General features: G+C 50.9%; 3 protein-coding genes across 7 annotated transcripts in view; all 3 read left to right on the top strand.

Moving 5' to 3' along the window:
* Positions 1–3,910, top strand: part of Tcf25 (transcription factor 25) — a 30,096-nt gene extending 26,186 nt beyond the window's left edge. The window contains exons 17-19 of one of the 5 annotated variants that reach the window (XM_051168526.1): positions 1,240–1,312; positions 1,676–1,789; positions 3,640–3,910. In XM_051168526.1, the coding sequence (XP_051024483.1) occupies positions 1,240–1,312; positions 1,676–1,789; positions 3,640–3,648 (196 nt within the window). In that variant the 3' untranslated portion in view covers positions 3,649–3,910. Of the gene's footprint in view, positions 1–1,239; positions 1,313–1,675; positions 2,207–3,639 lie in introns of those variants that run through there. The other 4 variants (XM_051168527.1, XM_051168525.1, XM_051168528.1 and 1 more) reach the window with 4 other exon arrangements.
* Positions 3,911–8,449: 4,539 nt separating this feature from the next.
* Mc1r (melanocortin 1 receptor) lies at positions 8,450–9,403 on the top strand. The gene has a single exon (XM_051168929.1). It carries the CDS (start codon positions 8,450–8,452, stop codon positions 9,401–9,403), a length of 954 nt encoding a protein of 317 aa, XP_051024886.1.
* A 5,207-nt stretch (positions 9,404–14,610) lies between these two features.
* Tubb3 (tubulin beta 3 class III) lies at positions 14,611–23,621 on the top strand. The gene is made up of 4 exons (XM_051168928.1): positions 14,611–14,760; positions 20,352–20,460; positions 21,128–21,238; positions 22,202–23,621. Exons 1-4 carry the CDS (start codon positions 14,704–14,706, stop codon positions 23,275–23,277), a joined length of 1,353 nt encoding a protein of 450 aa, XP_051024885.1. The 5' UTR covers positions 14,611–14,703; the 3' UTR covers positions 23,278–23,621.
* The last annotated feature ends 2,647 nt before the right edge of the window (positions 23,622–26,268 follow it).

The raw sequence follows: 26,268 nt of genomic DNA on the forward strand, positions 1-26,268 counted from the left end.
CCCTTCAGGAGGAAGGAAACAGTGTAACGTGGAGCTGCCTCTGGATCTACCAGAGGTCTGCCCACTTCCCTGCAGGCTTTGTAGCAGGCCAAGAAGTGCAGCAAGCTGCAAAGTAAAGGAGCCACCTGTGATCCGGTGCACTGCGCATAGTTATCAAACCTAGAACCTAGAGATGAGCATTGGCTCAAATCTGCACAAGAGCCTGTGGGAGAAATGATTGAGAAGGACATGCCACATGGGAAGGGACAGTTGCCCCCAACCTGACAGGGTGGCAACTGGTACTCTGTCATGTGCAAAACTCTCTTCCAAGAACAGAGTGCAGGGTCCAGTGAGTGCCTGAGCAAAGAGAGTGGGGGGATGGGCCCAGCGCTAATATGGAGCATGTCTGAGTCACAGGCTGCCGTGTGCGTGTGGGCAGTTGTTGGAGTCTGGGTCATGAAAGAGCTCGTGCCCTTCGCCCCTAGCCTTCACAGTGCCTTGCCTGTGTCTGTTGCTCCTCAGTCCATGTTAGGCAAGGAGCACAGGCCTCCTGGTGAGAGCACAGTGAGCAGGGCGCTCTGTTAGTTAGACTTTTCAGGCTGGAGAGATGGCTCAGAGGTTAAGAGCACTATCTGCTCTTCCAAAGGTCCTGAGTTCAATTCCCAGCAACCACATGGTGGCTCACAACCATCTATAATGAGATCTGGTACCCTGCTGGCTCATATACAGGCAGAACACTATATACATAATAAATAAATTTTTCTTTTTTTTTTTTTTTCTTTAATAAATAAATTTTTCAAAAAGGATTTCTCAATGGGCCTACAAGCATCCTGCAGGTTGTCATGGCCTAGCCTTCCTAGTATTCTGTCTGCTTGTGCAGTCCCCAGATATAAATGTGACACTGTGCTGCCTCCCCTGCAGGGAGCTCCCCTGTGATGCCCTGGCCTTTCTGCCTGCCTTTCTGTGACCAACTGCCTGCTCCTTCCCCAGCCTTCACATGCTGCAGGCAGTCACCTCGTCTTCTTTCCATGTGCGGGCTAGGTCCCTCAAGAGCCCGCACTCTGGAACACATTACCCCTCCTTCTCTCACTGCCCTTGGGTGGCCACAGCTCCACCCCAGGCTGGGTAGTAGTAATTGTCACTGCCTACCCAGGTCCACTCAGAGGCTGCCTGTCCCCAGCGGTTGGGAGGTGGCTAGGTAGGGTCAGCTGACAGTGTCTGTTGACCTTCATTTTTCTGACCCTTTTTTTAAATCTTCAGGCTGAGTCCAGTGAGCCACGGAAACACAATTGCCCTCTTCTTCCGGTCATTACTGCCAAACTACACCACAGAGGTATGTTGGCTGAGCACATTGGTCTTCCCTCCCAAGCTGATATGGGCAAGTCCTGTGCAGGGTAGAGGCAGGAACGGTGAACCTGCGCCTGCCTGAGGTGCCATGCTTAGGAAGTGGGGGTGTGGCCTTCTGCAGCCGCAGTAGCCATTCCAAGGTGAGTGGTTTGAGGCTGAGAGACGCTTCAGATCACGGTAGGTTGGCTTTGGTTAAACACATCCGTCTGGCTTTTTAGAGCTTCATCTTCTGGGCAGAGACCTTGGGAGGGGACAGGCCCAGTCCTGGGATTGAGCCACCTCAGACTGCTGAACCCAGGATGTCAAGTCTGTACAGTCAGCCCCCACTTAGATATGTCTCATTGTTCAGGGGGAGAGGCTGCAGGAAGGAGTGGCCAGGGCTCCGAACCACAATCAAGGCTTGAACAGGCTGATGTTGGCCGTCCGTGACATGATGGCCAACTTCCACTTCAACGACCTGGAGGTGCCTCGGGAGGACAATCCTGAGGGCGAGGGAGACTGGGACTGAGCTGTCCAGACGCTGTGCCCAGAGCTGTGCAATTATGTTCCTGATTTCTTTCCTGGTTGGAATTAACCAGTTCCCTGAGTAGAAATGCTGCCCGTGACATCTGCCCGTGTCTTGTTTTCCCTCCAGTGGGAGTGGGTTGTGCTTGGCTGTGAGTGAGCTTTCCTCAAGTGCCTCAGAGATAGTCCCAGGAGCAGTGAGCCCACACCACACTCACCCTACTGTGTGCCTCACACACAGTGCATAGAAGGGGCCGCCCCAGATTCTTCAGTGTGAGGACCCTACATGCTCCTTGCTAGAGGGCACAGAACCGTCCACACGTGTACACCCATATGTTTGCAGTGGTGGGGATCAAGCCCAGGGCCTGGCACCTGATCTGACTGACACTCCCAGCCTAGCAACTTCATTAGAACACTCAGAGGGCTGAGACTGCTTGCTTAGCGTGCACACTGGTCCACACAGGCCAGGCTGGTAGTGTTCCTCTGTAAACTCAAGAAGCAGAGAGACTGTCCAGAGCCAGCCTTGCTTCCAAGAGACTTCCACGGCGTGAGGGTCCTAGAGCGGAAAGAGAAGCCAAAGAAACAAGTTGGAGGCAGAAAGTTGTCCCAGGCAACATAGGGCTACTTCACAGAGATGAAAGGGTGTCTGATCTAGGGATGAGTGGGCAGCCCTGACCAAGGGCCCCAGTCCAGTGCAGTTACAGAGGCCACAGGCAGGCAAGGACAAAGGTCCATGTCCCCTAAACTGTCTGACTGCAAAGATCCAGGGTACTGAGATTTTATAAGCTTTGTCAGGGATCTCCTGGGCAGCCCTGACCAGCTGTGCCCTCCAGTGTTTAGAGAGCAGGATCTTGGCTGAAAGATGACCAGTGATGTCCACCTAAGTCTTGGTTGACTGATTGCTTCCTGGGAGTTGAGGTGTTGTTTCAGACATCACTGGATGTACCCTGTATGGACTTGGTACAAATAAAGCTTCAGAAATGTCCTGAGGGCTATCAGAACAGTTCAGTGAGGAAAGGTACTCGCTGCCAAGCCTGTTGACCTGAGTTCAAGCCCCAGGACCCATATGGTGGATGGAGAGAGCTAACTACTGTAGGTTGACCTCTGACCTCCAAATAATGGAGGTCACCAAATAAATGGAAAAGGGGCAGCTTTGGGTTAAAAACTCTCACTGTGCTTAGTGCTCTTGCAGAGGACTGGGGTTTAATTTAAGCTCACAACTACCCGTAATTCCAGCTGCAGCATACAATCCTACACATAGAAGTGGAAAATGTCTTTGAAAGGAGGTCCTAATAAGACCCCTGGGGCAAGGGGCTCTGGAAGTAACTGAGCAGGAGCCTCGGGCATTGTCCCCTCAACAGGACATTGAGGATTGACCTGTACCCACCTATAGTCAGCCTAAAGGTCACAGCTCATTTCTAAGTTGGCCATTAGCAGGGGAGCTCTGCATTCAACATACGTGCCTGTAAGAGTCACGTGTCACGTGAGTTGGTGCTGCATCTGTGTTTCCACATGAATTGGCAAGGCCATGAGATCTGGGTACAGCAGGTCCCGGGGAGGGCAGGCCTGAGGGGCAGAGCCCCTACCAGTTGCCTCATGTACTCCTGGGCGTGGCGGGGGATCTACACCCAGGCCGGGGAGGGGTACTGCTGAGACGGTTCTAATTCAGGGTCTAAATTCCAGTTTCCAGGTTGGAGTGGCGTGTGGTGAGTTTGAGCTGAGGGGAGGGGGGTTTGGCTAGGAATGGGTGTGTGTGCTGGAAATGACAAGCAAGCACAGAAAACCTGGCATCCTGCCTCTTCCTTTCAGCAGCTGTAAGTCCATCCAGATGGGGATGTGATATCTGGAGCTGCAGCAGCTATTCTACAACCACAAGGCAATGAACTCCAAAGTGAAGAGCCAGTGTGCTAAGAACAGTGAAGCAGAGAGGATGCGCTAGGCCTTCGGGAAACTTCCCACCTCCGGGCCTGTTTGCTGAGAGGCCGTCAAACAATTGGCTTTGGAAGTGTTGCTCAGACTTAAGTAATTTTCAACTGAATCCATTTCTAATGGTGAAAATAAAAACCAGTCACTCACATCATCTGTGGATCATCGAGAAAAGTAACTTTTTGAGACAGAGTCTCAATGTGTACCCCTAGATGGCCTAGAGCTTGCTGTGTAGACCAGGACGGCCAGAGATCGATCCACCTGCCTCTGCCTCCCGAGTGTTAGGATTAAACTTGTGTGCCACCACGCCTAATCTGCATGTCATCTAAACAGCTTTCAAGTCTGGCCTGACACCCAGGTCGGGGTGATAGTGTGTCCCACTCCTCCCTGGGCCCTCCTAGTCAGCAGGAGGTGCCCACCTGTGTCCCCTGTGCAGAATCTGGGTGATAGTGTGTCCCATTCCTCCTTGGGCCCTCCTGAGTCAGGAGGTGCCCGCCTGTGTCCCCTGTGCAGAACCTGGGTGACAGTGTGTCCCATTCCTCCCTGGGCCCTCCTGAGTCAGCAGGGGGTGCCCACCTGTGTCCCCTGTTGCTTATTGTGCATTCTCATGTAGTCGGGGAGAAAGCCTGTGTGCTGCCTCCCGGAGAAAGTTCAGAGGAAATGAATGACTTCAAACAGATACCGTGACATGGCCTTTCTAACTTCCATTTTGTTGTGTGTATGGGTGTTTTGCCTGAATGTGTGTCTGCACCATGTACATGCAGTTCACAAAAAGGGATGCAGGGTCCCTTGGAACTGGAATCACAAACAATTGTAATTGTTTATTTTGTAATTTTGTTTTTCGAGACAGGACTTCGCTGTGTGCCCCTGGCTGTCATAGAGCTCTCTCTGTAGACCAGGTGCACTTGAAACTCCCAGCATGCGCCACCACCGCCCAGCTATCACAGATTTCTCAGTCAGCATGTGGGTGCTGGAAATTAATCATGGGTCCTTTGAAAAAGCAGCCAGTACTCTACCACCAAGCTGTCTTTTCATATCCTTGTCCTGTGTGACCAGAGCCAGAAGGGACGAGTTGAGTTGATGCTGCCCCGGTTGGGGGTGGAGGAGACTTTGCAGACCTCCTAAGGGGAGCTCTAAGCCTCTCCCTAGTGACTGCCTGTTGGAATGCAGGCTGCTCTTTGTTTCATGAAGCACCCCCTCCCTCGTCTTAGCCAATCTGCAGGCTGTGCCCCTACTAAGGAGATAGTCTCTGCTGTGTGCCATTTGTCATGTATTTTTCCAAGGCAACTGAGAAATCAAACTTGAAGTACAATCAGGCCCCACTACAGCGTCTCGCAAGCTGGCTTTCACAGCTCTGCTTCACTAGTCCTTTCTCTGAGGGTTCTAGCATTTGTGACTTTGCAATCCACATTAGTCTCAAGGCATGGTCACCCTACTGTCAGCACTCATCTGCAGGGGCTTGCCAAGGAGGGTGTGGCTGCCGCTGCCAGGGCCTGTGGTTCTCCCACCCTTTGATGTCAGATTGTCCAGAGGGTAAACTCTGGTTGTCTCAAAGACTTCATTCTGAAGCCAGTAAAATCAGCATCTCTGAAGTGTGAGAGCACAGGAAGTTTGGGCAGGGAGTACTTGCTCTTTCATGTCCCAGAAATGAAAAGTAGCCTGCAGTTACAGAGTGCCTGTGCATCATGTGGTCCGCCATGCAGAGACCCTCATGCCTCCACAGCCAAGGCTCTGCCCACTCCATCTGACCTGGGACCCTTCCCCAGAAGCAGAATACGGCCCATGTGTAGGTGTCAGACAGCTAGAATGAATGTGGCAGAGTGAGTTCCTTCATCTATAAAGGCTTTGGGGAGGCATGGGACACTTAGGACACCCAGAGTCACTCTCCTCTCTATACCTGTACCAGGACACCTGAGGGTGTGCACACAGTTTATGAAACAGGTCCACCGGTTTGCAAGTGGTTTGGCTAGATCTACTAAGGCTGAAGACACAGCTTATGCCTGAAATGTTCCGTTGGTAGGTGTCATTCAGCATCATCAACACATGCCTGCAGCTGCTGGATGATGCGCAGCAAGAACTACCAGCAGCACTGACTATGATACGGCTAGCCACGAGCCGCGATGGTCCACATGTCCATGGACACTAGGCTGGCCACGAGCCGCGATGGTCCACATGTCCATGGACACTAGGCTGGCCACGAGCCGTGATGGTCCACATGTCCATGGACACTAGGCTGGCCACGAGCCGCGATGGTCCACATGTCCATGGACACTAGGCTGGCCATGAGCCGCGATGGTCCACATGTCCATGGACACTAGGCTGGCCACGAGCCGCGATGGTCCCACATGTCTATGGACACTAGGCTGGCCACGAGCCGCGATGGTCCACATGTCCATGGACACTAGGCTGGCCACGAGCCGCGATGGTCCACATGTCCATGGACACTAGGCTGGCCACGAGCCGCGATGGTCCACATGTCCATGGACACTAGGCTGGCCACGAGCCGCGATGGTCCACATGTCTATGGACACTAGGCTGGCCACGAGCTGCGAAAGTCCACATGTCTACAGACACTAGGCTGGCCACGAGCTGCGAAGGTCCACGTGTACGTGGACACTAGGCTGGCCATGAGCTGCGAAGGTCCACATGTCCACAGACACTACACAACAGGAATGTTTCAATTACCCAAATAACCAGGTGGTTCTTGCTGTAAACAAAGTATAAACTGGAAGGTTCTGGTTTATATGATGTTGCAAAGTAGGACAGTGCAGAGGACCAACATAACTCTGGTGTAATTATATTTTATTGATCTGGGAAAGTAGTCCTGAACAGAAATGAGCATGTCACTTTTTCTATTTGTCATTCACTGCAGAGTTGTTAAGTGAAAACAAAAAGGTAAGTGCAAAAATGCAGATGTAAGAAGTGACTAGCATCAAGTCTGGGACAGCCAGAGCTGCACAGAGAAACCCTGTCTTGAAAAACAAAACAAGGTGACATTTGCTAGTGGATGCTCACATGGCACCATGTGCTTTCACAGTCACTGTGCCGTAGGGGTGTTTGTGACCAGAGGTTGCCGGAGTTGGCAAGAGAAAGAACGGGCTTTTAGCCGGGCACGGTGGTGCACACCTTCAATCGCCCGCATTCTGGCAGCAGAGGTAGGCAGGCCTGTTTCAGGCCAACCTGTTCTACCAAGTGAGTTCCAGGCCAGGCGGGGTTATAAAGTGAGACCCTGTCTCAAAAAGGAACAAGAATGAACATTTAACATGAGTGTCACAAACACTGAAAGTTCTTTCCAGCTAATTCCTGCCTCTTAACTCCACTCCTGCCTTTCTTATCTTAGGACCTGTATGTGGAAGGGCACATCTTGTGCTGAGAAGGCACTGGGGACCGTGGAGAGCCCAGCAGTGGCCAGGGGTGGGCTGATACCACCCCTGTGTGCTGCCCTGACCATGGTCAAGTCACATGCCCAGCTGCTGGCCGACAGAGGTCGGAGACAGAGAGCTGCCCTGGTTTGGTTCCTGGCTCCAGGGCTGGCATGTGCTCCGCAGCGGAAATGAGACTCCTCAAGGGAAGGCTTGTGGCCTGGGGAGGGGGCTGTCCACGGAAGTCAGAAGACATGACGTGACTGGAGAATGCTGGTAGACCGCCTCAGGATCCCCTCTAGCCAGTCAGCTCCCAGGAAGTGACAAGCTTCCTGCCACACCCAGAAGTCTATCTGTGTAGGGACTTCAGGGACATGAAGTGGCTTTAGCCTTGGCTGAGCTGAGCCCATTGGTATAGCTGTCTACCTTAGCCCTTCCTTTTGTTCCTGTGGTTGCTGCTAATTCTGAATGTTCTCCTTGGCCCAGCCCCTAAAGCTACCGTGAAGTCAGCAGCTGAGTTGCTGCTATATAAGAAGAGCCTCAGCTTCGGGTGGAAATGCCATGCTTCTAATGTTGAGTGGTGGTGAGGGTGGGAGACAGGGGTGCCTAGTTCACAACCTGTGACTGCTGGAGGACTGAGCCGCAGGGGAGACCAGGGGAAGGTTGCGGACAACCCAGGAAAGTGACTTTGACATGGGTTTGGCGGTTTAGGTAGGGCTACACAGGGCAGGCGCCTGAAAGGGACTTGGCAGGTCTCCAGGGGCTTGGGTCACAAAGGGAGATGTGGTGCCCTGTGCTGCAGCCGGAAGCTAGGTTTTCTAGTTCCTTGGTGTCGCTTATGCCCGCTGGAGGCGGTCAAGGGTGCTGCGGCCTCAAACCCCTCCACCCCAGGCACATGCCCCTCATGTGGCCACCCTCCAGAGGAGGGGCTCGCAGACAAGTTAAAAGCTCCATTCTTTCCCCAGACCTCAGCCTTGCCTGGCTTCAGGAGGCAGGGAACCAGACAGATATAAGAGGCAAGTGCCTGAGAAGTCGGGAGGTGTCAAGTTCAGAACTGAGTCAGGGAGGATAGCAGCAGGCTAGGCTCCTTCACTCGGCGGTGAGATTCCATAGCAGAGCTCTGGGTACTAGCCAGGAAGTGTCTAGACTCTGCCTGTGTTGTGGCTGGCCTGGCCTGGCCTGGCCCACCAGAAAGTGCCCAGCTGGAAAGAGGCAGGTGTAAGGGACATGGGCACCCTTGATGACACCATGAGCCGAGTATGATGCTGGGGAGCTGATACCACTTGGAGCCAGAGCCTCCGCTGAGTGCTTCCTGCTTCCTGGACAAGACAATGTCCACTCAGTGGCCCCAGAGGGGGCTTCTGGGTTCCTTCAACTCTACCTCCACAGGCACCACTCATCCTGAGCTGGCCACCAACCAGACGGGGCCTTGGTGCCTGCACGTGTCTATCCCGGAAGGCCTCTTCCTCATCCTGGGGCTGGTGAGTGTGGTGGAGAACGTGCTGGTCATGACAGCCATTGTGAAAAATCGCAACCTGCACTCACCCATGTATTACTTCATCTGCTGCCTGGCCCTGTCTGACCTCATGGTAAGTATAAGCACCATGCTGGAGACTGCTATCATCCTGCTACTGCAGGCGGATGCCCTGGTGGCCCCTGTTGCTGTAATGCGACAACTGGACAATGTCATTGACGTGCTCATCTGCAGCTCCATGGTGTCCAGTCTTTGCTTCCTTGGTGTCATTGCCACAGACCGCTACATTTCTATCTTCTATGCACTGCGTTACCACAGCATTGTGACACTGTCCCGGACACGATGGGCCATCGTGGGCATCTGGGTGGCCAGCATTTTCTCCAGCAGCCTCTTTATCACCTACTACAAGCACACAGGTGTCCTCATCTGCCTTGTCACTTTGTTCCTAGCCATGCTGGCACTCATGGTGAGTCTGTATGTCCACATGCTCACTCGAGCATACCAACACGCTCAGAGAATTGCCCAGCTCCACAAGAGGCAGCACTCCATGTGCCAAGGCTTCTGCCTTAAAGGCGCCATCACCCTTACTATCCTTCTGGGAATTTTCTTCCTGTGCTGGGGCCCCTTCTTCCTGCATCTCTTGCTCATCGTCCTCTGCCCGAAGCACCCCACCTGCGGCTGCATCTTTAAGAACTTCAACCTCTATCTCATCCTCATCATCTTCAGCTCCATCGTTGACCCCCTCATCTATGCTTTCTGCAGCCAGGAGCTCCGCATGACACTCAAGGAGATGCTGCTGTGCTCCTGGTGAGCAGGGAGGGGCCTTGTTAGTGTCATGGCCAGGGTGGGCAGAGGGTGAAAGTAACACCCAGTGGCCTGCCTCCTGTGAGACCACAGGTACCTGTCCCTTCCCCAATCTCCATTTGTCCAAGCGTGGACTAGATGAACTTTAAAATAGAAACGCAAACTGCCTAGGACTAGGAAAAAGAGTAAATGTGACTGCAGGGGTCACCCAGGGCAGCCATGGGAAATGGCGGAAGCTGGGAGTGGGGATTCCAGCCCTGGGCAAGGGTCAGAGCACAGCTCCTGGAGTTTCACCTCTACCCACTGACGAGGCAACCCCACCCAGCTCCTCATGTCACTCAGGCCGAGGGCCCACTGCTGCTGCTGCTGCGATGGACAGGAAGTTTCTCGATTGAAAGAAGGACAGGAGCTGCGGAGGAGCACGGCTCCTGGAGAGGGCAGCTGACAGGGAGACTTGTGACCAGGAAAATCCAGCCATAGCCATACAGTAGGCTGCTCAGGGAAGTGAGGCCCTTCCTCAGTGAAGGGACCAGAGTTGCAGAACATCCTGCACGAGGAGGGGTCTATGCATTTGCACGAGGGATCTCTGCCTTTGCATTTGCACAGGGGGTGTGGGACTAACCTGAAGACCCCTTGAATAGCTCATGGGAATTCCAAGAGGTGGGAACCCAACTGCTCACACCCAACAGGCTACTCCAGCAAGTGCCTCCTCCCGCCACAGTAGAGGCGGTTGCCGATCAGTGACCACAGCCTGTGGCTCTGGGCCAGGAAGCAGTCGGAGAGCTAAGCCCAGATGGATCTTCATCACCACCTTCCCTAGTCCGTCCAGAAGTTACTCGAAGTGTTCGTGGGAGAAGGGCAGGGACAACAGTCATGTTGAGAAGTCACAGCTGTCTGCCTGAGTTAGGAACCACAGTCCCAAAGGGAACCAAGTACCCCAGTCAGGCCCTCTTGGCTTCCTCTATGACTCAACACTCTAGAACAGAGCAAGGGGGCCGCAGGTTCAAGAGCCTCCACTTGCCTCTGTGGTGACAAGACTCATTTCAGGTTCCTTCCGGCTCCACGGTACACTGCAGTAGGACCACAGTCTCTGATGTGAACCATCTGTAACATTAGCCAGAGCCTGTCCCTTTCCTGCCCCCATTTGTGTAGCAGCTCATCCTACTCCTAGGAGCCTGCAGGTGGTGATGCCCTGAGACACCTGTAGGGTGGACCAGGGGCTGGGATCTATTTACACAAAACACTGCCCTAATTTGGGGGGGCGGAGGGGGAGAGGGGCGAAGCCGTGTCAGTGCTCAGCTATGATGTCAGTGCTCAGCCAGCCTTGGGAAGTATTTAGACAAGGCCTCTGAGGATAGAGGAGGGTGCCTCTGAACTCAGGGGTATCTGACCGCAGGGGAGTGGCACCTGGGGTGAACTGCGCAGCTCGCTGCCATGGAGTGCCACATCCCTGAGCCGTTCTCCTGCTACAACCTGGGATCCCTGCTGCAGAGTCTATCTTGGGTCCCCCACAGATACTGAGTATTACATCGTCCTCCTCCTTGGGGATGGCCTCAGTCTGGGCAGAGATACCTACTTGCAGGTAGAGCCCTGTATTACTTGCAAAAAGCAGGACAACACTGAAGATGAAACAGGAAGCCTGGGTGATTTAAGCCCAAAAAAACATGTTTCTGGCACCTCGAGCAAGGTGCCTCAACTGATCTTTCCTTGAAAATTTATACATGTACTACCATGCCTCTACTAATGATTTCAAAAGTTTGCTTACTTTCAGAGAAAAAACAGGACAATAATGAAGAGCGAACTTCTGCCTCTGGCGCTACTGCTTCCTCCAGAAATTGCATGTATATTAACAATAAAACGGCCAGCCAAAAGGATCGATCTAAAAAAAAATTGACAGCTAGCTTTACCAGTGCTTGGCCAATATATTATTTTTCTAAGGGTACCCAAAAATATGTTTCCCCCAAACAACATAAAGTAATTTTGAGAGAATGACACCCTCATTCCCAATAGGTGGGGTAGTGGTTTTTGGTGGGTTACCAATGCTCATTTTTGCCTAAGGGGGTTAGTTACAATTAATAAAAGTTTCATTTGGGGATTTCTTTCTTCTTTCTTTCTCTCTTATCTTTCTATCCCATCTAATATTAAGGAAAAAGGGGGGAAGGAAGGGAGGATATAGGTTTATAGAATAAAAAGTAGATTATTGAATTTACTAGCTTCAAATAATTTGCATTGGTATTGAAATATTTCACATTGGTATTGTAGATTGATGGAAATTTACGATTGTTTGCCTTTTTCAACTTTTGCTTTATCTATTATATATGTTATGTTAATGAAAACTTAAATTGTATATTGTATGTTGGTATAAACAAAAGATCATTTTGTTTGACATTTATTTGATGTATTATACGTGTTCAACTTATTTGAAAAGGTGAAAAATAGCTGTTATAACTTGTTCAGGATGGTTAGAAATAGAAATTGGTAGTTGGTCACTTATAAATCTTACTAGGTACTAAATTACTTAATTCTAGAATAAGCTTTATTTAGATTTTTGTATATGTTTCCCAAGAAATAGGTAGATGATAGATAGATAGACGGTCTTCAAACACTTCAGAGATCTACAGAAAATGGCATTTAGTGATAAAGGGCTTTTATGACAGAGGGATATCTGTTCCTGGCAGTGACTCCAGTCTAATTATGTGGGCATCAAGAAACGATAGTGGCAGATATCCACTGGACTGAGGAACTTTGCTTATCTCTACGGCTGATGAGAGAATGACTGTCTGATATGATCAAGCCTGATACTGAGAAATTGGCTGCCCAGCCTGGCAGAGACCAGGTGGGCTAGTCCTTCAGCATTCCTGCTTCAGAGCAGTCTCTGGGATGCTTTGAACTGGCTGGCTGAAGGTGGGATGCACCTACAATGGAGAGAAACTTGTGACAGTCCAGAAACAGTCTGTCAGATGCCTTGGGCTGGCTGCCTGAAGACTGGATGCCCCAACAATGGAGAAGGAACTTATCACTGTCCAGACAATCAGCTCTCTGTCCTGTCAATACTTCTGGAAGTCACTTGCCTGCACTTCCTTCATATTAGACAGTTTTTCCTTCTGGGGTCTCTGATGGGGTTGAAGACTAGATAGCCACAGTATTATTATAGGTTTAGTTAAAAGAATCAGTAGTATAGGATAGTGGAATAATTTCTTAAAAATTGTTAACTACAAATGTTGACTTAATGGGTAATTCTTAGTTTGTTGTATATAGCTTATTTTATTAAATAGAAAGGGGGAGGTGAAGGAGAGAACCCTGTTCTTTAGGATCCCAAGTGTGGGAGCGAACAGTCTAGTAAGAGAACAGGTGATGTTAATTCACTAGCAGGGCAACCACCTCATGCAGGAGCTTAACTGCTACCAGATGAAAAAGATCCTGTGAACAGACTCTGGGAGGAGCTATATAAATGAGCCCAGAATTGGCAGAGGGTGCAGATTGGAGACTTGGGATAGATTTGGCTGTTCATCGCTGCCCTTCAAGACGCTCCTAGAGAAATCCGCTTGAGGGAAGGCTTCAGAGCTCCGGCTCCTGCTAAGGCTCTGGGGTCTTATTACCCCCTGTTCCAGTGGAAGAAATCCTACGGCTCCCAGTTGGAGAATCGTTCCTCGGGACTGATATCCTTAAGGTTTTGTTGTTGTGTCAATTAATCTTCATTTCCTACTGTTTTGTTTAATCTGGGTATAATTGACATAGGCTCAGTCAATAAGTTGTTAATAAAATATTTTGGTTAAAAAAATTGAGTCTACCCCTACCCTCAACCACCTTCAAGTCAGGAAGTGGCACCAGGCCAGGCACCAGGCACCCGCACACTATCAGCTGCGGCCCTGCTGGACTGAGATTGGAAGTTGGTTCCCAGCAGGGCCAGCCTTTGCTGGAACACAGGACCATGAGTCAGCCCTTATCCTGGCACCACAGCTCTCTGGAGACATGGGGAGCTCTTGCCTGTCCTGATGTCATCTGAGAGGGAGGCAGCCCAGGCCTCTGGATGATTCCAAGCATCTTTCCTGTCCAGACAAGGAGACAGAGCCAGATGCTCACCCAGTACTTCTTGAACCAGGCCAGCTGGAAAGCAACCGGAGAAAGCCACTTCATGGACACGGTGTGGGGGGATGGGCATCTCCTGAGAACAAAAGACCCATTTCTAAACTCAGCTAACTTGGAAGCTTATCATAGAGAAACTTGTACGCCAGCACATGCCGGTGCAAACTGGACAAAGGAATCTGCAGGTTGTTGTCAGTTGCTCTTGTGAGATGAGTGAATGAATGTGGACCATCCATGTGTGGCAGCATTGTCCCAGATTCCGCCAGAAGAATTTCTATCGTTGAAATATCAAAAAGTTCTCATATGGTGTCACTCTAAGATGAATTTTAAATCAGTATTGTATGAACATATGATACATCCTTTTCTGACCATTTGGCTCTGCCTCCCAGTGGGCCCACCCTGCGCACTCAGTCTCCTTACCTAGGCAGCTCCAGTTCACTCCACGCCCCCTCTTCTGCCTCTCTTGTACCAAAAGGGCAAACGGTGCCAATGACATCAGGGGTGGTTCAGATAGAAAACACTGCCCAATATCCTCCACTGACTGGCTTGTATGTCCTTACGTGAGTTTCCCACGCAGATATTCACGGAGCAGGACTACCTGCCAGGCACTGTGCAGTCTCACACCCCAGGTACACGTGCACCCTCGCGGCAGCCCCTTGTGGAGCCATGGGCTGGTAGCCCTCTCTCTTCCAGAAACCGGTGACTTCAGAGTTGGAGCTACAATCCGCCCCCCTCCTGACGTGCGTACTCAGGTCTGCACAGAGGTCACAGGGCGGCTCCAGCTTTTCCTGCCTCGCCCACCCCAAGGGACCCAGCAAATTTAAAGAACACGGGTCTTGATTCTTAAGCACATGAGAGGAAAAAAGACCCTCTTCACAAAACTGCAGGGTGGGGTTGGAGCAGGGACGAAACGGGGAGGGCAGCTACTGGGGTGGGGCACTAAGGGGCCTGGGTTCTATTGTCCCCAGAGCGGATCGCCCTCCCGCGGCCCCTCCTTCGAAGGCGCGGCCAGACTTGCTCTGCATTGTGCGGGCGGATCTTGATGCGCGGTGCTGATGCTGCAGAGCCTGCCGCATTCTGCGGCGCCCGGGCATTGGCCCACAGCGCTGACATCAGCCAGCGAGGGCGGGGCAGCCTCTTATAAGAGGGCGCGGCGGAGGCCACGGATCCTCCGCAGCCCGCTGTCCGCCTTCCTCTCGTCTCTAGCCGTTTGAAATCAGCATGAGGGAGATCGTGCACATCCAGGCCGGCCAGTGCGGCAACCAGATAGGGGCCAAGGTGAGCTGTCCCGCGTTGGGCGTCCCCACGAGCGCCAGCCCCAGGGAGGGAGGGAGAGAGAAGCTGCTGCGCTCCGGGAGCCGGCTGCGGAACAAAGGGAAGAGCCCCAGCCCCTTGCTGGGCTCTTGGGACCCCCGGAATCCTCAGTCGACTCCCCTCACTCGCGTCACTCTGCTCTGCGCCCAGGTTGTAGCGGACCGCTGGAGGCAACCCTTCTGACTCTCACTTTCATTTTGTGCACCCCACACACACACGGTACCAGCAGGTACAGGGAATTTGGTTGGGGGGCGCCTGCTGGGCGTGGCTTTCTTTGAGGCTGCCATTTAAGCCTTGAGTAAGATGGGTGTGTCGGGCAACTTTGGGTGGGGCTCTCCCCTAAAACCATAATGACTGTACATGCCCGAACCCCCACTGGAGAACTGGACGATCCTCAAGGAGTAGGGTGGCCCTCACGCTCCCCAGTCTTCACCCTCCGTTTCCTTACCCCACCCTGTTCCTTTGTTGGAGGAGTGGGGCCTGGACGCCAATGACCTTGGTCCAGAACTGGACTTTCCCTATCTGTACAAACCTCCCTTACCCAACAGTCTCCTCCCAGGGCCTTCAAGTCGGGGTTGAGCACAGAACAAAGCCGACTGCAAGGATTGCCTCTGTTTCTCCTCAGTTGTTAGCCCACCACCTCCAGGTGTTGGGGCTGAGGAAAAAAAAAAAAAAAAAAAAAAGCGTTGGTGCAGTGACTCTGCACTCTTCCTATGATTAGTAAGGTTGCTGTCCTGTTTCCAAGTCCTAGGAGGCTGTTCCTTACCAAGGTCACAGCAAGTGGAAGAAAGAACCACTTGATTCCCGCAAAAGCTCAGCCTCGGGTTGGGCTGGGTCTGAGTGGGTGGGGTCAGCTACTGAAGTCTTCTCCTTTCTGAACAATAAGATACGAAGCTTTGTCCAGATGGATGCTTTGTCAGGGACGGTGTGTAGCTAATTCCCAAAGGAGGAGGTGGGGTAGACAGGTCCTATGAAGGGAGGGGAGGGAGCAAAGAGAGTACCTCTGGAGGCTGTTGCCATAGAAACCGGCAAGGAACAAAAAAGCTAATTACCATGGGCTGGGGCAGTCACGTGGCTGACATGTAAATTACAAGTTTGGCTCTAGGGTGGAGGTTCCTCTGGTTAAGGGGGGGCTGTGGTGGGGGGAGCAGCACCAGGGAGACTCCCTAATCACAGAGGAGACAGCTGTTCCTATTCTACAAGGGAAACGTGGTGGGGGAGGGGGCAGACGGGGGAAGCCTAAGGCTGGAGCCTCAGATCAAATCAGGACTCCTGGGGCAATCGCTGACAGCTGTCATGGCCTGAAGGGCGGGTTAAGGCTCATTAATGTGGTCACAGGTGCCAGGCTCCAGGAAAGGCCAGGGGTGAGTGGGGGAGGGGAGGCGTTTGGTGACCCTGTTGGAGTTGTACTGTACTATGCTCCTACAGGGTCTCCTGTGCAGCAAGGATTTAAAAATCAGGCTCCATCTGAGGCGCTGTGGGCTGCAGAACAGGCCTGAGTACTGCACTCAGTTGATGAGTGTTCTGCCCCTCAGCACTGTGGCCCATGGGTTTTGCCCATTTTTTTTTTATTCTTTTGCTTTTCTTTTTAAAATTTACAAGTGAAGGGCTGGAAAGATGGCTCAGTGGTTAAAAGTGCCGCCTGCTCTTCCAGAGGTCTTGAGTTCAATTCCCAGCAACCACATGGTGGCTCACAACCATCTATAATGCAATCTGATACCGTCTTCTGCAGATAAAGCACTCGTATGCAATAAATAAAATAAATAAATCTTTTTAAAAAATAAATAAAAATTACAAGTGAATACCTAGCCTGGCACGCTGGCGAACACGTGTAATTTAACACCCGATTCTTTTTAAACAATGGAGAATAATGAGTGCATTTTCTGGGGAGGAGCATCTTCCTTTTTCCCCACCTCCCTAACCCTAACCTCCCTTCACAGTAATCAGTACAAGGCATTTAGCAGTTTCCATCCAGCCCTCTGCCCTGGAACATCTCCAGAGAGCCAGCCTGAAGGCACAGGCCCTGTGGGGAATTATCTGCTTAGTGTCTGCCTCAGGCAATATGAACCTTCTTTGGCCAGATTTACTTCCTATATTTGTAGCGGGCTTTAGGGTCCCTGGTGTGAGCATGGAAAGCCTTTCCTGACACTGACAGCAACAGAGGAGTGGGCACAGAGGGCTGCTTTTTTTCTTTTTCTTTTTCTTTTTTTTTTTTTTTTTCTTGTTGGTCCTTGGGTGGTGCCTCTGTGAGCACAAAGGGCCACTGGCTTTGGAGAGGTGACTGGGTGGAGACAGGAAGAAAAGTGTGAGGCCATGAGACAGCACTGCAGGAGTGCATTAGCAATTCATAAGCTTACCGCCACTGGTGGCTGTGTGGAAGCAGCGAGCCTGGTGAAATGTTAACGCCTTGTGAAGTGCATGGTGTGGGTGTCACCCTCCCTTAAGGCTGAGGAAGATGAAGGCCCTGGAGGTTGACTCATTTGCCTTGGATCACACCATGGATTTGGGCAAGAAAGGCATTTTAGAATAGGTGTGTGTAGATGTGGGTGATGACGTGTGCCCACACCGACAGGAGCGCATGTGACTGGGCCACCCTTTGTTGCTCCCTTTGTTAGGGCCTAATACCCTAGACACATTCTCCTATTAAGGGTCCCCTTAGAAAGTGTCTTTACAGTGTCTTTGTCTATGCCTCTGGTCCGTGTCGCACCAGCTGCCAGAATACCCGCCCCCTCCCCAGTGGGAGCCTTAAAGGATGTGACCCACCAGAGAGCCAATGGCCCTAGTGATGAGGATACTCAAGAGTTTTAGGGGAATTGAACATCTTAGGGGGCTCTTGGTCCTGTCTACTGGAACCTCCTATCCCAACTGTTCTTCCGTTCCTTTTCCACTACCCTGCAGCCATCAGAGACGTACGCCCCAGGAGGGTCAGCACCGTGGACAGCAGCACCGCAGTGCTACTGGCTGATCTAGGATGGGCTTTCTTCCCGCCCCCCCCCCCCCCCCAAGACAGGGTTTCTCTGTGTAGCCTTGGCTGTCCTGGACTAACTCTGTAGACCAGCCTGGCCTTGAACTCACAGCAATCTGCCTGCCTCTGCCTCCTGAGTGCTGGGATTAAAGGCGTGCGCCGCCGCCGCCACGCCCGGCCAGGATGGGCTTTGATTGGAGGGGCTGCTTAATTTAAATATTCCTATCATTTACATATTAAATGTTCTATATAGTAATATTTTCTTATAAGGTTTTCTTATTTGTGTTATCTTGTGTTAGGATCTCAACTGTAGCTCAGATTAGCCTTTTTTCTTTTTGGCTTTGGTTGTTGGTTTTTTCAGCGACAGGATTTCTCTGTGTAGCCCTGACTGTCTGTCCTGGACTTGCTTTGTAGACCAGGCTGGCCTTGAACTCACAGAGGTCCACCTGCTGCTTCCAAGTGCTGGGATTAAAGGTGTGCGCCACCACACCTGGCTTCAGACTGGCCTTCTAAATACCAAGTATACCACTGCACTGGGGAAGATTTTATTATTTTTATTTTTTTGTTTTTGTTCTTTTTTGTTTGGTTTTTCGAGACAGGGTCTCTCTGTTTTAGTCTTGGTTATCCTGGACCTGCTTTGTAGACCAGGCTGGCCTCAAATTCACAGTGATCTGCCTGCCTGAGTGCTGGGATTAAAGGCATGTGCCACCACAGCGCAGCCGTATGTTTTTCTTTCTAAAAAGTAATAATAAAATAAAGGAAACACTGCAGATAAGGTAACCTATAGTACAGTATAGCTTTATTTATAATTATGTATTTATTATTTATATAGCATTCTACCAGCATGTGTACCTGCACTGCAGAAGAAGGCACCAGATCTCATTATAGATGGCTGTGAGCCACCATATGGTTGCTGGGAATTGAACTCAGGACCTCTGGAAGAGCAGTCAGTGCTTTTAATCTCTGATCCATCTCTCCAGCCCCCCAGTGGATATTTTTAATTTATAAATTGTGTGTGTGGGTGGGTGGGCCCACACGCACACACTCTCATGTTTGCACTTGCACTCACACCTGATGCAAAAAGAGGTCAGAAGAGGGTATCAGGCCTCTGAAACTGGAGTTACACACAGTAGTGAGCCACCATGTGGGTGGTGCTTAGAACTGAACTTGAGTCTTTTATAAGAACAGCCGTATCTCCAGCCCCATTTTAAAAAAAGATTTATTTAATTTATTATGTATACAGTGTTCTGCCTGCATGTATCCCTGCTCTCCAGAAGAAGGCACCAGATGTCATTATAGATGGTTGTGAGCCACCTTGTTGCTGGGAATTGAACTCTGGACCTTTGGAAGAGCAGTCAGTGCTCTCAACCTCTGAGCCATCTCTCCAGCCCCCCTTTTCTTTCTTTCTCTCTTTTTTTTTCTTTTCTTTCTTTTTTCTTTTTCTTTCTTTCTTTTTTTTTTCTTTTTCTTTCTTTCTTTTTTTTTTTTTGAGACAGGGTTTCTCTGTGTAGCTTTAGCTGTCCCGAACTTGCTTTGTAGACCAGGCTGGCCTCAAACTCACAGCGATCTGCGATCCACTTTCCTTTGCCTCCTGAGAGCTGGGATTAAAGGCATGTGCCATCACGCCTGGCTTGCCCCCCCCCCCATTTTTTAAATACAAATACAAACACTCAGACATAAACACACTCACTCACTCATACATACAGAATTGAAAATAAAAATGTAAAGATACACAAAAGAGAAAATGAAGCCGGGCTCCTTTGATGGAATATGGCCTCCAAGATGAACCCCTCAGAATGAGTTGTCAGACCCCTGTATGGTCCATAATAATGATCTGTTTGGACTGGTTTTGGCCTTTAAAGAATTTCTTTTGAAAGATTAAAAAAATGTTTTCTGAGGATGGGTGGTTTGCCTATATGTGTGTTCGTGCACCATGTGTGCACAGTGCCTGCAAAGGCCAGAATGAGTGTTGGGTCACCTGACACCAGAGTTACAGATGGTTGTTACCTGCGAGGGATGAGAACCAGTCCTCCGTCCTCTGCAAAGGAACAAGTGTTCTTAATTGCTGAGTCATGCCACCAGGCCACGTGATAACACTGGGGTCTGATGCCCTCTTCTGACTCAGATAGAGCACTCATATACATAAAATAAATAAACCTAAAAAAGAATTTTTTTTCCCCGAGACAGGGTTTCTCTGTGTATGTACCCTTGGCTGTCCTGGACTTGATTTGTAGACTCACAGCGATCCGCCTCCTGAGTACAGGGATTAAAGGCATGCTTCCCCATGCCTGGCGCATTTTTACTCTTTTCTTTTTTTTATTTTTTTGGTTTTTTTGAGACAGGGTTTCTCTGTGTAGCCTTGGCTCCTAGACTCACTTTGTAAACCAGGCTGGCCTCGAACTCACAGCGATCCACCTGCCTCTGCCTCCCAAGTGCTGGGATTAAAGGCATACGCTACCGTGCCCGGCTTTTACTCTTTTCTAAAGACTTATGTTGGGCCTAATAAAGTCCCAAAGTTTTGCACTGAGAGCTTTTAGACTTCAGAAGGGCCCGGCTGTCTGCTGAACTCTTTTCTTCTCTCCTCATATAGTTCTGGGAGGTTATCAGCGATGAACACGGCATAGACCCCAGTGGCAACTACGTGGGGGACTCAGACCTGCAGCTGGAGCGTATCAGCGTGTACTACAATGAAGCTTCCTGTGAGTGCCGCTCGCTTCCATCCTGACCCCCGCCAAGGCGGCTCCTGCATAATCAGACTCCTGGCACCCTCGTCCCTACCTCCCCTATTGACCCAGAGGCTAGCAGGTGTGGCTGGGAACGAGGCAGCTGGACTCAGAGTGAAGAGCGGCTACCATGGAGGAAGATGCAAATGTATTTAATGGTGCAGATGGCCTTGTGCCGTCCAGGGACAGGCAGGAGGCTAAATGATGCACCCAGAGCGGGCGTCACTGGGTTGAGGCCACGTGACAACTGTTACAGTATTAGGCAATAAGTAGAACATATGACTTGATGCCACGTGTGTTGGGTGCTGGTCACTACACCCACGGTCAGGCCAGAGCTTGCCGTGGCTCTGTGCCTATGCCCTTAGGGTAAGAGCTGGAGACTGGCAGGTTGGGGACAGGATCCAGAGGGAAATAGATCCTCAACTCAGTTGGTTTGGTTTGGTTTGGTTTGGGTTTTTTTGAGACAGGCTTTCTCTGTGTAGCCTTGGCTGTCCTGGACTCACTTTGTAGACCAGGCTGGCCTTGAACTCACAGCGATCCGCCTGCCCCTGCCTCCCGAGTGCTGGGATTAATGGCATCTGCCACCAGGCCTGGTAGTGCCTTCACTCTTTAACTCACATCACTGAATCCCCTCTCCCCTCAGCTCACAAGTACGTACCCAGGGCTATTCTGGTGGATCTGGAACCTGGCACCATGGACAGCGTTCGGTCTGGGGCCTTCGGGCATCTCTTCCGGCCAGACAACTTTATCTTTGGTGAGTTCCCCTAGCTCCTGGCTCCCTTGTAGACAGGCAGAGGCAGATCCAGCAGATTGTCTGGAAGGGGCAGAGTCTGTTTTTCACTGGAACCCTTCAGGGCGAAAATGACCTTTCATTTTACAACAGGCACTGGAGGTCCAGAGAGAGGAATCTGTGCAGGAAATAATCTCTCTCACACATGTTACAAAGAATGAGATATAAAACACAGATGTTTGTTACAGAGTTGTGAGGACAAAAGTAGGGTCTCTTGGTGGACTTGAGTTTATGAGCATGAATTAAGAGGTCAGGGTGGTGAGCTGGAGAGATGGCTCAGAGGTTAAGAGCACTGACTGCTCTTCCAAAGGTCCTGAGTTCAATTCCCAGCAACCACATGGTGACTCACAACCATCTATAATGTGATCGATGGCCTCATATGGCCTGCAGGCGTACACACAGCACACAGAACACTGTATACATAATAATACATAAAAAAGAGGTCAGAGTGTCCTTGAGTCAGGTCCTCAGTGCTCACACAGACACAAGAAGACAGTCTGACTTCACTTCTTGTAAAAGACCTTAGCGTTAGACTGGTAGGTGCCAGTTCTTAGCAGTCTTTGGCTACAATAGGTGCTCGGGGTTCCTCTGAGTAGGAGAATAGGCTAGGTGGCTACAGCTCTCATCTCCCTTCAAGGTCTCAGCAGACGGTGGGAGGAAAGGTGAGCTAGCCCAGGAAGGCTGACTGACTTTACCCAGGACATCCATGACCTAGCAAGGGCTTATCCCAGATTTTCCACCCCCTGTTCAAAGCATCTTTAGCTGGGGTCCACAGCACTCAACAGTGATGCCTAGGGTGGAACAAGAAGGGGAGTACATTGTTATAGAATACAAGGGAGCCAACTTCCTTCTGGGTTGTTCATTTGGCAGGTCCTAGAGGTCTCCAGTGTAGGCCTTGCCTATTACCTGCCTCTTATCTCTCTGTAGGTCAGAGCGGCGCTGGCAACAACTGGGCCAAAGGGCACTATACTGAGGGTGCAGAGCTGGTAGACTCGGTCCTGGATGTCGTGCGGAAGGAATGTGAGAACTGTGATTGCCTGCAGGGCTTCCAGCTGACGCACTCACTGGGCGGGGGCACGGGCTCAGGCATGGGCACGCTGCTTATCAGCAAGGTGCGTGAGGAGTACCCCGACCGCATCATGAACACCTTCAGCGTGGTGCCCTCGCCCAAAGTGTCGGACACTGTGGTGGAGCCCTACAACGCCACCCTGTCCATCCACCAGCTGGTGGAGAACACCGACGAGACCTACTGCATCGACAACGAAGCCCTCTACGACATCTGCTTCCGCACCCTCAAGCTGGCCACGCCCACCTACGGGGACCTCAACCACCTCGTGTCTGCTACCATGAGCGGAGTCACCACCTCCCTCCGTTTCCCTGGCCAACTCAACGCTGACCTCCGCAAGCTAGCTGTCAACATGGTGCCCTTCCCCCGCCTACACTTCTTCATGCCCGGGTTTGCCCCCCTCACAGCCCGGGGCAGCCAGCAGTACCGTGCCCTGACGGTGCCCGAGCTTACCCAGCAGATGTTTGACGCCAAGAACATGATGGCTGCCTGTGACCCCCGCCACGGCCGCTACCTGACGGTAGCCACCGTCTTCCGTGGGCGCATGTCTATGAAGGAGGTGGACGAGCAGATGCTGGCCATCCAGAGTAAGAACAGCAGCTACTTCGTGGAGTGGATCCCCAACAACGTCAAGGTGGCCGTGTGTGACATCCCGCCACGCGGCCTCAAGATGTCTTCCACTTTCATTGGCAACAGCACGGCCATCCAGGAGCTGTTCAAGCGCATCTCGGAGCAGTTCACCGCCATGTTCCGGCGCAAGGCGTTTCTTCACTGGTACACGGGCGAGGGCATGGATGAGATGGAGTTCACCGAGGCTGAGAGCAACATGAACGACCTGGTGTCCGAGTACCAGCAGTACCAGGATGCCACTGCTGAGGAGGAAGGTGAAATGTACGAAGACGATGATGAGGAATCAGAAGCCCAGGGACCCAAGTGAAGATGCTCTCGGCTGGGGTGCGGGGCCAAGTGGCAGCCAGGGCCAAGTGGCAGCATCTGTCCCCCAAAGCCATGTAGCTACTGACACTGCCCCCAGCTTTGCTTCCTGCTGGCTCATTAGGGCATCTTAGGGCTCCCAGGTTAAAGTCCTTCAGTATTTATGGCCGTCCCCACCCCATGAGTCCACTTGGCTATGTCCTCCCCATTAGGCCACCTCCTTATTTGTGTTGCTCATTTGTCTGTTTTATTATTGGCTCTGGGCCTGATGTTTATGGTATGTTTTGTTTTTTTACTGGGTTGTGTTTATATTGGGGGGGTATACTTAATAAACTACTGCTGTCTGTCAGACACCCCTGCCTGGTGTTGGAGATTTCTTTTTCTTTGTCCTTTTCTGCATCTGTCTCTCTTTTAAAGACAAAGACTAGATTTAAGCATGTTTGGTTATAAATAAGGTTTATTTTTGTTTTGGGAAAGAGTAATTTAGGTCTGGAAGGGAGGAGAACAAGTAGGGGCAGCCCTTATCTCCAAGGCTGGTGGCTAAGATTCGCACTGAAAGGTCTCAGGTTGCATCCCAGGGAGTCAGGGAGGGGGACTAGAGAAGGCAGCTTTTCTTGGATTAAATCCCATCACAGCACCTTCTGCACATCATGTCAGCCCACCCTGGCCTTGGTCTCTCACAGCGTGATTCATATTCAGCTTTCTTCCTTCAGCCTACACAGAAAGTCAAGTATAAGAAGCCATGTAAGGAAGCTGAAGCCGGAGATTTCAACTGGAGAGATGGGGCGGGGGAGGGGGAGAAAGAGAGAGAGAGAGACAGAGAGAGAGAGGGAGAGAGAGAGAGAGAGAGAGAGAGAGAGAGAGAGAGAGAGAGAGAGAGAGAGAGAGAGAGAGAGAGAGCTAGAGTCTGGGAAGGCTGGGACTTCTTTAAGAAACGTTAACTGGCACCAGAGAAATATGAATACAGGCTCCGACTGTGTCCTGGCTCCTTACGCCCCCTGGTGGTGGTTTCCCATAGCTTCAGAACACCCAGTATCCAGAAAGCTCGATATAGTCAAAGATCCTTGCCCAGCTGCCTCTCTCCTCCTCAGGGAGAAGACGGAAGGCCAGAAAGGCCAGCTGCTCAGAGGTCCACGTAAGTGTGCACAGCTGGGCAAAGGCAGAACTTTTAAACTCAGACCCTCTGCTGCCCATTTCCTTATGGCCAAGGGGATCGTCAAAGCGTAAGCCCTAACAGTCTGCTTGGTGGCACAGGAAAGAATTTGTTGTACAAAGCACGTTCTCACATCCTCTCTCCATGTGGCCATAGGTGCTAAGGAAGATAGTCTGAGGCGCTGCTAGCCTAGAGCTGCCACGCCTAAGAGGACATCTGATGTAGACTGGGCTCTGAGTTCAACATGGGTACATAAACACAAAAGGCACTACTGTGTTGTCTCAGCCGTGGCTGTGAAACTTAGTGAGCGACCTGAAATCTAAAATAGCAATTTGTCCTGGGTTATAAAAGCTTTTCCTGTTTTGTTTTGTTTTTGAGACACAGTCTCTTTCTGTATCAACCTGCCTGTCCTGGAATTGACTATGTAGACCAGGCTGACCTCAAACTCACAGAGATCCTCCTGCCTCTGCCTCCCGAGTGCTGGGATTAAAGGCTGACAGCTAAGTGATTTACTTCCTGTAGTGTTGGTTGGTATAACTGCAAAGTCCAACACGTCACTTGTGACCCTTCTTCAACTAAACCTGTCAGTCTCTCCTCTCTGGAGGTCTGCACATGGCTACCCAGCCTCTCCAAGTGTGGTGGTGTCTCCTTCTCGCCCTTTTGTCCTGATCATGACCGCTTTGTCTCCTTTGCACTCCCTGCCATGATGGGGGCAGAGGAGAGGGGCGCAAAAGGCAGCAGGGCCAGAAGCGCACCAGATGCAGCCTCCAGAACTGAGCAAAAGAAGCAATTGGTTTATTTGGATTACACCTCAGTTGTTATCCCCTCACTTGTATCCTCCTGTTCCTCCCTCCCTCAGAAGCTGTTCCTCTTTATCAGTTAGAGTAACAATGTGCTCTTCTAAGTTACAAAGAAGTGATGCCTTTGATAGATTTTCAGCCAAAAAGAAAGAAACTGGCAGCCGGGCGTGGTGGCGCACGCCTTTAATCTCAGCACTCGGGAGGCAGAGGCAGGTGGATCGCTGTGAGTTCGAGGCCAGCCTGGTCTACAAAGTGAGTCCAGGATGGCCAAGGCTACACAGAGAGACCCTGTCTCGAAAAACCAAAAAAAAAAAAAAAAAAAAGAAAGAAAGAAACTGGCTTGGTAGTGGTGGCTACGGCGGCCCACTCGTACAGAGGCAGGAGGATATCTGTGAGTTCGAGGCCAGCCTGGTCTACAGAGTGAGTTCTGGGACAGTTTCAGGGCTACAAAGAGAAACAGTGTCTCAAGAAAACAAAAAATAATAAATAGACAAAGAAAGAAAGAAAGAAAAATAAAGAACTGAACCTACTTACTGGCAGGCAGTTTGCCTGGGCGGGTAGATCGCTGTGAGTTCGAGGCCAGCCTGGTCTACAAAGTGAGTCCAGGACAGCTAATGCCACACAGAGAGACCCTCTCTCGAAAAACAAAACAAAACAAAACAAATTGCTTTTGTGTCTGACAGTGGTGACACTTGCCTTTAATCCCAGCACTGTGGAGGCAGAGGCCAGCCTGGTCTACAGAGGTAGTTCTAGGGTAGCCAGGGCTACACAAAGAAACCCTATCTGGAAAAACCAAAAAAATGTTTTTAAATTTTAAAAATTAAAAAAAAATTTTTTTTGAATCAGCCTTTAGTGCAGGGACTCCAGATTTGAGCCACTAGAGGAGGAAGAAAGTTTACTTACTTATTTGAGATAATGTCTGATCATGTAGTCCTGGCTAGCCTGGAATTTTACACAAATCTGCTGGCTTCTGGCTTCTCAGTGCTGGGATCAAAGGCATGTGCCTCCACACCTGGGCAAGGAATTCCTTCCTTCCTTCCTT

This window comes from Acomys russatus, chromosome 26 (genome assembly GCF_903995435.1).
Source record: "Acomys russatus chromosome 26, mAcoRus1.1, whole genome shotgun sequence".
Lineage (NCBI taxonomy): Eukaryota > Metazoa > Chordata > Mammalia > Rodentia > Muridae > Acomys > Acomys russatus.